Below are 13038 nucleotides of genomic sequence, written 5' to 3'. Positions count from 1 at the left end.
ATCTAACTTAATATAAGAAATACATCGTTATTCGAGTGTTGAGGGAAAATTGATGTTTCTTAGTTTACTTCTCATTCTTTAGCATTATGATGATACGAAAGAAATATATGTGCAATGTCTGCTTATGCATCTGTAATGATAATGTTATTGATGACACTCGACAATAATGTTATTGTTGTATTTCGTTCGAAATTATTCAATGCTATTTATGTACATGTCACATTTACTAGTATATGTCGTCTCCAGTTCTTGATGAGTGGTGACTATGTATATATTGAGTAAGGAATAGAGTATATATAAAAGTAGTACATTGTGTAAACAACGATACCTAAAACGCTGCTGTATACGCTCTAACAAATCGTGACTATTACTTCGATAAAATCTCTCTCTAAAAATCTGTAGGCTGTAAAACGTTTAGTCTGGATTAAGCTGATGTAAAAGTTAATCCAGCTCGTCATGTTCTGGAGATTTATGTTCGGATTATCTACAAGATCTGCGTGTTTTTTACGTGTTTTTATGTTCGGTACTTTTAGTGTTCTCCCTACCGCAGACTGGGTTTGTTGGACTAGTAGCCCTGCTTTTGTTACAGCATTAAACGATTAGTTTAGTCATGGTCTATCCACTATAGCCTCCATGGTCAATGGTCTTGCTGCAATGCCTGAGCAGGCGCTAGGTGGCGACGTAATGGCTGATGCATCACCTATCAAACTGGATTCATTTCAATGAATTGCGCTGGTCTTTTTCATACCAAATGACGCTAGAAATACAAGAAATTGCCCAAATCAATGACTTTTTTTTAAAATTTCATTTAAAGCTACTTGGTCAAATCAAGGAGCTTATAGGGAAATAAGTTGAATTACTATTACTTGACAAGGGAAATAGGTTGTCTATGCGTAATTCAATGGTTGGCTAGTTCTTCATGACAAATCTATTTTAATAGCAAACTTCATGATTATTTTCCTGCAGAGTAAACTTAGCCTATGTATGTAGAAATCAAACTTCAGTGGTTCTCTGAAGTGGGTAGAGATTGTGTATGATGCGTTTTGTTCAGAATAACTTGGATCTATTATGAATAACGATACCGACTCGAAGTTGTTTACATATCTCATCTTGTTTTAATACTAGTAGATACAATGTATTTAGTTTAAACTTCCCATCGTTGTGGTAAGTTAGGACGGTTGAACAGTTTTAGTATAGTAGAGGAAAAACTGGTTTGTGTCGGTTTGCGGGTGACTTTTGTTACCTTTTGATGTAGTTGTCCGAGACAAACAGATGCTATTATGTGAATAGAGTCGATGTTCAATTGTCTGTTATTTCTTCCGAGTGTCTTTTGTTGTCCACTTGAGGTTGTTTACCGTGCTCCAGGTAAACAAGTCGGACCGGTCGGCACTTTGGTGGTTGTCCGCACGCGCAGGACTGAGTGCCACACTCAATGGGAAGACGGTTTTCTGCCAAATACCTTCATTAATTATCAGTTGAAAACACGTTTCAAAGGTAACCGAAACTTCTGAAGGGCGCGAATGTTGCACAACGATACAACTTACAATAGGGACACAGAAAAAGCCACATAATCCACATCAGTATGGAATACTGGTATATCTGAAAATGAACAAGAAATATCCGTTTCTAACAATTCAAATGTAACGGCTACTTTTGAACGGCGCGAATACTGCACAACAGTATAGCTTACAACAGTGGCACAGAAAAAGTTTCATAATTCAACATCAGGGAATACTAGCATATCAGCAAATGGAAAAAAATAATGACGCATATCAAGTTATACAATACTCCTTGCAAAGAACAATTCACTGCTGTCTCGTCGACATGCTAATTATCGCGGAATTCGGACAATTTCAACATGTTTTGGTCCATTTCAAACCCAGCGGCGTTCTGTTGTTTTAACCCAGAGATCAGAGAAGCAGATATCTGTCCATGATCTTCTTAGCGACCAATAAAACACATGCGACGTGTAGATTATCTGAGATAATCTCCGATATCCAATGGGCGTGTGGAAATACAAGCTGCGAGCTGGGTTTAAAACTGGTGGGGAGGTAGCTAGCCGTCTCCATGGCAACGCAGACGACAACCGCTCGTCCAGAAAGAAATAATTGCACGTTGCCAAGGGAGAAGTATGCATTGAAAGCGCGCCTTCTGCTAGTATGGTTTCAGAACTGATTCAATGAGTGATACAAGTCAGTTACGCAGTTTGAATCTTTCCAGGCTCCTTGGTGATTCTCAGAAAACTCATTCTTAGAAATGTGTATTCAGATTCACAAGTATGGGATAGGGAAGCATCACTTTTTTTGTGAGGGGTACTAGTAGAACTCCTGGGAAACTGGCTCACTTTTCTCGGGGTGGGAGAAGGAACAATTCGTGGAGTGTTTGACAGAAGGGTACGAAACGGGGACGTCCCGCTGAGGGGGAGGGCAGCCCGCCCGCGGGAGGGCAGGGGAACCGCCGCCACCCCGTACAACAAACCCTCTCCTCTCCACAACTACCGCAGCACTTCACACCTACATATCAACTACCCCGATTGTCGCCGCTAGCTTATCATTTCCCAATACAGGATTATGACAGCACTTGAAGCGTGTCTCTGTATAAACTCGGCTACTACATACCAATACAGGCACAGGGTAGTCCCTGAATTTTACAAGCAAGAACACTTCCCAATTGCATTTTGTGCGGTGTCTCGCACCTTCATAAGCAGAAATAATAAATAAAAAATCTTATAAGGAAACAAACTGTGAAGCTAAGCAGAAACTTGAGCAAACGTAACACTATAACAGCTTGGCACACGAGTATTACTAGTATGCCTACCATGTTCTTGTTTTCTCCAGCGTCATAGACACTGTTGCAAGTGTGTATTTCTTTTTGTTTAGCAAAACCTTACAATGTAACACTGCAGCTATCCACGTTTTGTACGTAGGTGGTTTCCTCGTACCAGATTGTTCTGTGACAGGAACATGCACAATTTATCGGATTACACTTCTCTTGTCTTCAACTCTTGGACTCTTGTAGCTTCAGCTAAACGCCCGTCTCATTATAATTAGATCGTCTTTTACACAATTAGATGGGGGGGCATATTGGGAGAAAAGGGTCAGATATTCCGCGCCAGTGGCTCGGCTAAACGGGGGGAGTAGAGTCTGCTGGTTTCTGTGGCCTCCATGTCGACGAGGTCCCTAAATTGTATGTAATTGATTGTAGTTCGCCCAAAAGACAGTGCGTAATTGATGCGAAAATTGTCACAATTTGACGAATGATCTGGGCAATTATCCGGCAGGCCTCCCCAGACAAGGCTTTGTGTCGCGATGCCGTGTCATGGCCCCAGGCAGCGACACCAACCCACCAGGTCTTTATTTGAAAGTTGCTTGTTGTAGTAATTCATATACATTCTGCGCAAGCATTAACCAATTAGCAATCGGGAGTCGGCAGTAGTTCGCGGGGGAACAATAGCCTGCAACGTTCGCACCAAGTTGTTTGTCAGCGCCTTGAAAGTGCCGGTGTGTTGTGACACTCGCGTAAATTGGCGAACAATAGGGGCAAAAATTTCGCGCGCTGCTTTGATATGCGCATAGTTTGGGCGACAACTCTACCTGGCGTACGACTACAAGAGTCGGCGGAGGCGTTGGGTTAGTCATTCTGTCGTCAGACACCGAACAAGACACACGTCAAGTCGCTCTCTCTCCTCTCGCTCGTAACGTTTACCCACGGAGTACCGTATCAGTATTAGATCGAACTGCCGACGGGTACTGATCCCGCCCTGCACGCGGATACGTGTTGATCACAGCAGAACACCGGGTGGTTCGACTAGTCACCGGCGGGACCTACGTGCCTTCTCTACCGACGACTCCTCGCCTGTCTGCCGGTCCCCTTCCTTCCAAGGCGCCGGAGAAACTCGACTCTCGGCACTTCAGGCCTCTCACGCCGAATCGATCCACATCCTTGTGATCGCTGCATCTCGAGTGGCATACTATGAAGTTAGTGTGCACCTTGTGGGCTCTGCTTTTCCTGGTGCTGGCCGCGGCTCCCGTGGCGAGAGTGCATGCTGTGATCGGCCGATGGTGGTAAGTACCTCCCGTCGTTGTTCTCCGCCCGCCGGGGCGGTATGTCCCCTCCCTCCCCCTCCCCTACACGGGACGGGAGCCCGGGCACACTTGTACCGTACACCGTCCTGCCATGTCGCCCCCGCTCAAAACAAATCGAACGGCTCCGCTTGTCCTGACGTGTGGGTTTACTTTACTAACGTGTCCGGTTCGTCTCCTAACTTTCCCACCATCTCTGGCAGGTCGACACAGGTCGTTCCGGGTACAGTGTTACAGGTAGTTTATACTGTGGGAGTGTAACTCGTTTCGTTTGATATTTTCTCTCGTTCTCTATTCGCCATATCACTTCATTGATCGCACAAGAAAATGATTCCCTTGACCGCCGTTGCTAGGGTAGCTGTCCTGTCTGATAGAGAATTTGGGGATTTTTTTCTTTCTTCAGACATACGTTCCTCGATCTTATCAATCTAAAAACAGTTCATCCGATGCTAAAATTGTCACCAAGTTTTGTTACACCACATTTTTCGGCTTTATCTGTGAGGAAAAATACTCAGACGTATTGATGCTGGGGTTTTTACGTAACAATTATAGACAGGACATGATTCGCCCTCCCCAAACCAGCAGGGGTTTATAATTATGGTCCTTATTGCCGTATAGAACACAACTTTCCCCACATGGTTTACAACTACAGTTTTAGAACCCGCCGGTGGTCCCGTAGTTCCGTGGATTTTCTCGGTATAACCTAAGGGACTGCAGCGGGTTGGAAGTAATTTTGTACCATAAGTTCACACCCCCTGAGCCCAGGATTACACACGTTTGTTTTTCAAACGGCATATGATGCTCCCTAATGCGCTAAAATTATGGTTTCTATGAGTATAATCTTAGAGTCTTATGCCATATAGAGAAACCAAACGGTTGTGAATCCCTCTGTATAGTATTTGATATGTATATGTAGTATCGTTGTTTATGAGGATTTTTTTTTCCTGTTTTAGGGGCATCGCCAGCACTGTAGCTGTACAGGAGCATGCGAACATGGTGCCTGGCGTGGCACGGAAGGGCTCGGCCATCATGCTGGACCCTAAGAAGCATCCTCTCAACAAGAAACAGCGGAGGCTGGTGCGGCGGAACCCGGGAACGCTGGAGAGCATCGGTACCGGGGCCATGCTGGCCATCAAGGAGTGTCAGCACCAGTTCTCCAACCGTCGCTGGAACTGTCCAGTCAACACCAACGACCACGTCAACTCCGTCTTCGGCAACATCCTCAAACGCGGTGAGTTCCAATCCCAATCCCATACACTTCTCTCTCTCTACCTTAAACAATTGTCGGGGTTTTCTCTATCTTGTTTTGTGGCGGATCTATAGAAACACGGCTCTCACGGGAAAGAAGAGTAGCCCCTCTATTTTGGATATCCTTCTTATCTCTGTCCTTTGTGGAATTCGTGGGACCAGGGCACGACTGTGAACTTTAGAGCGTTGAAAGTGTGTTGTTATGTGGGACTATGTGGCGGCAACCTGGCCCGTTAACAACGTTAGACTTAGGGGGATCAGAAACTTGTATACAGTCAGTCTTGATTTGGTATTAAGTCAAATGATAGTCCTTTTCTGTAGCTGGTTGTGTGACAGGGCGACACGTCGCGTAGTTGGAGTGACTATGACAAAGCCCTGTCCCTCACAGAACCGCTAAATTGTGATAACTGCACCAAATCCCTTCCAAGGATCTTCCTTTATGTGTTTGTGTACAAACCGGCCAAAGCGTAAGCCTCAGGTGAGCCCGAATCACCCCGAGTAAACCCGAGTAAAACTCCGGGGTTTGTCGGCTTACGAGCTCGCCCGACCGGATCCGAAGGGCCCCTGCCCAACCACCCGTGTGTTATCAAAACAAGCTCGTCATCATTAGGCACTTGGAACTCTTGTTTCATTCCCATCCTGCTTTCACTCGTAAAAAATTCGGAACGTTGTAACGATAAATCATGAAACTCTTCCCTCTGAGCTGGAGCAGGATTTGGCGCCAACTTTGGCATGTGAAGTGGTGTGATAGCTGGAGTTCTCATGTTGGGGCTTGTGTCTGTATCCGGATAGCGTGTGTTATGATATGTCATGTTTATAAACATATGCTGGAATAGTTGAGGTATATTCCCACCATGGTCGTGGCTGTGGAATTGTTTTTGAGAAGAAATTGTACTATTTTTTTTGTTAGAATAGCAGTGTTTGAATTGACTTTTTTGGGGCATGTGGTGGACAGATTGTAGACAATTTTCTACGAATCCTTGAAGGGGGATGAGAAATAATTTGTTGGAAATTGAGTCCCTAAGTGAGCCACTTCGCCCTCTCTGTACATACAGAAAAAGCCGCAACAGCGTCAAAGTAAACCGACACTTTCATGTAAATTAGCCAACTCGCGCCCGGACTTACCCACTTCAAACAGTGCATTATTCTGTAATCCAGGTTTCGGACTCCAACAATGAACCTCCGGCGGTATGCGTTTCACCTTTTCCTGAGAAATGCCAAATCAATCAATTAAACGCTACTGAAACTCTATTGTTTTTCAAATTTCCCTTGCGGAGGTGGCTGTTGTTCCGTCCTATGTATTGATTGAGGCCGGGTCCCTTCTGAGGGCGGCTCCATTTTGAAGGTCCCGTGCTTTTTGTGTTGGCCAGTTCACACAGTTTCTGTGTTTGTTCGCGCAATTAGACCTGCGAAAAGTGTTCGACCAAAGGAGGTTGGTAATTGACACGAGGAACGAACTGGGAAAAGCACTAGCGCATGCGTAGACTAAAAAAACAGACAACGATTTTTTTCCAAGGGGGAGGGGGGCGTACGTACATGATGAAAAAATCGTCTGAGAATGAAAAATGTGAAAAGTTTGGACAGACACACACCTGGCCGAAGCGATGTCTGATTTTCGCCGACGGAATACCATCGCGGTGAGGTTGGCCTGCCCTCGGGGGTAGGACCTCCCATCGCCGAAAATAAAGACACATAATCATGGGGTAGACAAGCCGACCTGGACTATCTCAGACATCGTAAATTTGACCCTGGTCCTCCTCTACTTTCCCACCTGTGCTTGCTACCTCGGGGGTCGGTGCCCCAGTTTTGGGCCGTACCAACTCACTACAACAACATACATGGTGTCAGAACCTTTTTTCCGGTGGGGTTCGCCGCGATCACTCTCTTACAAATGTTGAAAGATTTTTTTGCTTTTATTTTTACATACATTTTCCTTGCTATTACCTTGGGTAACGCAATATAGTGAATTGTTCAGAATAGTTTGGTTGGGAATCTGTTCTGGTGGTGAGAATCACAGAGCTGTGATGAAAAGGCCGGAACTTTCCAAGCACCCCTCGGGGCTGCAGATATCCCCGGTCGGCGTGCTACCTCGGAAACATGTCCTTCCGTCCCCGCCAGCGCTGCATAGCCTGGGAAGACTGCGAGACGGGTGTTGTCAGGGCGTCCAACTTGTCATTTCTCTGTCATTCCGCCAGCCAGAAACAATAGGAACAGCTATGGCAGAATCGTGGTCCTTGTGTCTCGGGTTCGCCAATTTGCGAGCTTCAGAAAATCCCATGGTCGAATTTATGCTGAAGTGTTTCCGACAAGGACTTAGAAACTTCCGTAGCCTTGACTTTCTTAGTGATTTATCACTAGCACGTGCTTTTGGTGAATAAAATTTGCCCAAAAAACCCCCAACAATTTGTATAATCAGACTGCTAGTAACGGCAAACCGGAACAAGATGACTTGGTTATATCCGCCACATTTCAAGTCTTCAGCAATCATGTGTATTTTATAGTGCCAATGAAGTGCTTAATTGCTGTAACTGTCAACTTTTTCTTGAGATAAACTTCAACTTCTTTAGAATAAAGATGGCAAATATTTTCTTGTATTTTAATGACAAGGAAACATTAACACAGCTGACTACAATAAGACGTCTTGCCTTTGTTATTCCTTCTTGTACTTCACAACCTGCTCCTTGGGGAAGTCTGGGAACTTTCTCGCCTCCTTTCTTGAGACGTGCTAATTGTGTGAAGTAATCTTTCAATTAGCCAAGTCATTATGTTCCATTACGTCACCACTTTACACCAACGGTCGCACGAACGTGACGTCATTTATTGCCTTCTTGGAAAAACAGCAGATTATTTGAATTTGTTTTATTCATCTATTTTTCCAGGTTGCAGAGAAACTGCTTTCATCTACGCAGTGATGTCGGCTGCCGTCGCGCACGAAGTTGGCCGAAACTGCGCGGAGGGTACGATCGAGACCTGCTCGTGCGACTACCGAAGCAAGGGCCCGGCCGGAGAGGACTGGGAGTGGGGCGGCTGTTCCGACAACGTCGAATTCGGCAAGCAGTTCGCCAAGCAGTTCGTGGACGCTGGGGAGAAGACGAAGGACTCCGTGCGCTACCTGGTCAACATGCACAACAACGAAGCAGGCAGAGTGGTAAGTCATCATCTTCTTTTTACCTAAAGCATTGAGTTTTTCCAAAGAGGTTTAAATGAATGGTTTTCTATGGATAGTTTTCGCATGATTACTACTGTCTGTGAGTGAAAGGGTGAATTAAATGCAGGACGGGTCGTGAGATGGGTGGTCTACCCATCACATGTCAGTGACAGAATGAGAGGCGGTTTTCCGTTGTTGTGAGTTTGTGGTCATTAACTGACCATGAGGCATGTAGTGGTTATTAAAGTATAAACACCGGGCCGTGCTCTTGCCCATAACAAACTCGCGTGGGCCCACGTTTACCGCGGATGTCCCATCATCCAAACAAACAGAAAATTTCCGTCCTTCCTCCAGAACATGTTTTAGAAACAAGCAGCTCTATGGTGGCAATAAATTCACAGGTCACGGCAAATCCCGGCATGCAATGGTGCAAAACAAACATGGCTGCCGGGGATGCGAACTACTTTTTTAGACAAGAAAAATCAGCTCGAATTTGACCACTTCTTTGATTGTAGATTGTAATTTGAAGATGATTTGGATGTAATGAGCCCCTGTTCTAGATGCCAGTGTGTACGCGTAACCAACGTACATGTTTATCACGTGAACAGTGTAGCGACATGTGGCCGTACAGGACTAACAACCCCCGCTCCTACCGACCTATAATTACCCCACCTTTGAAGGCATACTTAGCTGGTGCAGGATAGATGGTTAGATGCAGTGTGTTGGGATAACCACCCTTATTATAGTGTTCCCTGCATTCCATCGCGTCAAAGTCAGTCTCCCCGAGAGCTAACCAATAGGAGAACGCCGTCCAGATGTCTTTTGGCCGGCCATGGCCTCCTGACGATCGGACGACTTCATTGAAGTCAGACAAAAAATGTGCCCCTTATCTATATCTATAAAGTCGATAGAGAACAATGTACACTCGCGTTTACAAACTCTTCGACTCCATTCCTGAATGATTACCATCAATTGGCCAAGTTTTCCCACTGAAAACAGTCCTTAAAGTTACACACGAACGGATTCTAGGTAGGTGGGCATGCAAATTTCTGCATTGCTCCCATTCTTCTAATGAAAAAGAGGACGATATTTATCTGAGGGCATTTGGGGCTCCTGGCTATGATATGTGGATCAACATTGTAGCATCGAGTTACGTATTCCGTATGTCTTAGCATATCCCGGAAACGTTACCAACTATCCACTGCAGAAAAGTCTACACCTGTAGGCGTGACATTTTCTGTCTTTCTCCAACGGGTAGATAACGAAGATAACGTTTTAGGGGATAAAGCTCGCAGTCACACACGTGCCGGCGCGATTAAGACAGATATCGTGATACAATAAGTCGGAGATGTTGCACGTTTAGTTCTGCGTGTAAGCTCTGACAGGTGCTGTCTACCTGACGCCCTGTGACATAAACCACGACCCGGGCGGTCTGTTTGATGTCCCGAAGATTACTGTCATCTTAATTTTCCACCGGCTTCTTCGGTAGTCGTCACACGGGTCGCGGGCTGCAAAGTGCAGCATGCCCCCGCCATCTTTGTTGACACCTGGTTTTCTTTCTTTCCACCTCCCCGAGTCCTAATGAGCAGTAATTGTGGGTAATGACGCGTATTAATGATACATAAGTACATTCGCCCCGGGTGCGTAAACCAACACATTGTATCACCCCGTAGCCACCGCATCTAAATAAACAACAATTCCTTGGTACATAGCTCCAAAGGACGGCCACACAAGTTCCCTTTCCGCATCGGTTGACATATTTCAAGTCTCGCCGTTCTATCGTCATGAGAAATCTTTCTATAAATCACTTGTATGTCTGAGTCTCTTTGGTGTGATCTCGGAGCGTTGACTCGAAGTGACCTTTTATTTGTCAGCTGATCTTGGGTGGACCCTAGCTGCCATTTTGTTGACAAGTCAGTTGAATACTTGATCCGGGATGCCTCAAGTCAGCACATCGCCTTTTTTTTTTACAAAATCCAAAATACCTTCGAATGTCCATTTCTAACTCCCTGCTTGAAATGGATAAAAAAGCGATCTTATCAATCTATGGGACATTCTTGAGGCTTATATGGCCTATTAAGAGCCCTCTGCTGTATTCTTCGTTGACCCCCAGTTCACCCCTCTAATCGCAAAATTGAGTATCACCTGTCTCACCCGTCTTGTCTTTGATTCACCCAAAATCTCAGTATTCTTCTCTCAGACGGAAGGATGACCTCTTACATTCTTTCTAGAACCGAAGAGAATCGCAAACTTTAGAGTCGTTTGATATCTTTAGAAAGCCATTTGAGTTGCTGTTATGCCGTAATGTTCCGGGTGGAACATGGCAAGCTAACATGGAGTTCCAATACTATCATGAAGCTTCATCTGTGTTGGTAGTTACATGTAGTTTCAATGTTGTAAATGTTGATGAAATGACGCAACTTTGAAATACCGCCCGAAGGCAGATTCCAACAGCTTATTGTCGCGATTGTCCTGAAAATTTTGTCATTCCTTTCGAGCTATGCAAGACGACTGACGTGTTTTTCTTTTATCGTTTTCTCCAGGCTGTAGCTGAGAACCTGCGGAGAGAGTGCAAGTGCCACGGGATGTCTGGTTCCTGTACGCTGAAGACCTGCTGGATGCGCCTGCCCAACTTCCGTGACGTCGGAGACAGCCTCAAGGAGAAGTTCGACGGCGCCTCCAAGGTCGCCGTGCCTGACATCGGCAACAACCGCGGCTCCAGGGCAAAAGTCACCGGGCTGGTCCCCAAGAACTCCCGGCACAAGTTCCCCACAGACAACGACTTGGTCTACCACGAGAGATCTCCCAACTTCTGCCGCAACAACCCGCGGCTCGGCTTCGAGGGCACGAGAGGGAGGGAGTGTAACGTGACGTCCCGGGGTTTAGACGGCTGTGACCTGCTGTGCTGCGGGAGGGGGTACGCCACACGGCAGGAGGTGACCAAGGAGAGGTGCAACTGCACGTTCCAGTGGTGCTGCCAGGTCAAGTGCGAGGAGTGCGTCAGAACGAAGACCATCCACACGTGCTTGTAGTAGTAGGACTTACCTTCTATCTACTCTAGTCAACATAGTCCTTCATAGGACAGCAACGGACTTCTACGTACGATCCACAACCAACGTGCTACTCAAGTCTCTGCACCACTCTGTAAAATCATGAACTTTTGCAGAAATACGACGGATGGAAAGACCTCACGGAATACTGCGTTCCGTCTTGTAGCTTTTTTTCATACACATTGGCCCGATATCAATACCTAGCTCTGCAGGGAACAGACAATTTTGTACATATTTTACTATTTATGAATCTATATTTATATATAAATGTGGAGAAGAAAAGATCTTACATTATTTATTGCTGCAAAGGCATTCTCTTCTGTGCTTTTTGTGGATCTGACTCAGCTAGCATATTTGACTGCTATGAACTGCATAGACACTGATGGCGTCAACAGTTATTACGGATGTATTTCTCTTTTTTTAACTAATGATTCTAAGATATTGTCGTACGAGAAGTAGTGAAGATTGTGGTAGCGTTGTAGTGTAGATCTTATGTTCTTATTGTTGTGAACTGACGTAAGTCTAGGGCGGGACCCTATGACAAATAGTTACGCACTCTGACCTTTGACAATACAAAATACGTCATAGACTATGCACTGCCAGATTGCTACCGAAGAACATCCCTTACAGTTACCATATTCAGTGTGTACAAAGTTTGCTTCATTCCCAGCGTCCCTTGTGAGGAGGAAAGGGGTAGCTCGTGTGCGAGAAAGATGACATGTGAATATTAAATGTGGAAAAATATTATTGTGCAATAATGATGCTGTGTCTTCCCTGCACTTTTCACGGAAAGATAATATCATATTGGTAAGGTCTGTGTAAAGATATCTCTGCTGCACCTCGACTGTTTATGAATACAATGTTTTTATAACAAGATATTCTTCGCTTCTTGTCGTTTCTTCTTTCGGTGTGTGGGGGAGGGGGGTCTTTGTGGAGATTTAAGTTCTGCCGAGCTTGAAAAAGATAAAGGATGATGCTTCTTAGTCACAGTACGCGATGACAATGACAGAGTGAGTCAGACCTCTTTTAAACTCAGCTCAGTTCTCGACAAGAATTCTATGATTCACGCTTTCAAAACTCAGACGAAAAGTAGTCAGAATTCAGGCGTATTCATGTAATAGAGTCACAAACCAACCGTAAGTTCGAATTCGTTACGTTCGTAAATGTCTAGTGTTTAGTACAGCTATCATAAGAGCAAGAGGGGGCCCGAACTTTGTTTCCGTAAACTCGTGCTATTTTTGATCCGTCAACGCAGTTAGCATTTACCTATAATCAAGTTTCCTCCCACGTACCTCATTGACTCATTCGTATAATTTCCTTTATGTATTACATAGATCTATACAAACATGGGTAAGACTGTTCAAAACGGCTGGCTTTGATTTGCTAGCAACATTAGAGTGGGCAGTTAAGGGAAGATCTACCTGTTGTGCCAGTTCTAATTTCGAACAAGACGTCAGGACCGATCTTTGAAAGAATCTAATGTCCTATGATTAGCCTCGTGATCGTGAGT

General features: G+C 45.1%; 1 protein-coding gene across 1 annotated transcript; it reads left to right on the top strand.

The window, feature by feature from the left end:
* The first annotated feature begins 3476 nt into the window (after window positions 1-3476).
* LOC109465431 (protein Wnt-1-like) lies at window positions 3477-12404 on the top strand. The gene is made up of 4 exons (XM_019762703.1): window positions 3477-4064; window positions 5036-5313; window positions 8210-8478; window positions 11022-12404. The coding sequence occupies exons 1-4, from the start codon at window positions 3973-3975 to the stop codon at window positions 11508-11510; spliced, it is 1128 nt and encodes a 375-aa protein (XP_019618262.1). The 5' UTR covers window positions 3477-3972; the 3' UTR covers window positions 11511-12404.
* The last annotated feature ends 634 nt before the right edge of the window (window positions 12405-13038 follow it).

This window comes from Branchiostoma belcheri, unplaced genomic scaffold (genome assembly GCF_001625305.1).
Source record: "Branchiostoma belcheri isolate BF01 breed outbred unplaced genomic scaffold, Haploidv18h27 scaffold15, whole genome shotgun sequence".
NCBI classification, from domain to species: domain Eukaryota; kingdom Metazoa; phylum Chordata; class Leptocardii; order Amphioxiformes; family Branchiostomatidae; genus Branchiostoma; species Branchiostoma belcheri.
The sequence above is the reverse complement of the archived record's forward strand: the minus strand, read 5'-3'. Positions and strand labels throughout refer to the sequence as shown.

Coding starts and splice junctions, on each gene's coding strand:
- LOC109465431 (XM_019762703.1), top strand. CDS start 3,973: ATGAAGTTAGTGTGCACCTTGTGGGCTCTGCTTTTCCTGGTGCTGGCC. Junction 4,065..5,035: donor GCTGTGATCGGCCGATGGTG/GTAAGTACCTCC, acceptor TTCCTGTTTTAG/GGGCATCGCCAGCACTGTAG. Junction 5,314..8,209: donor CGGCAACATCCTCAAACGCG/GTGAGTTCCAAT, acceptor CTATTTTTCCAG/GTTGCAGAGAAACTGCTTTC.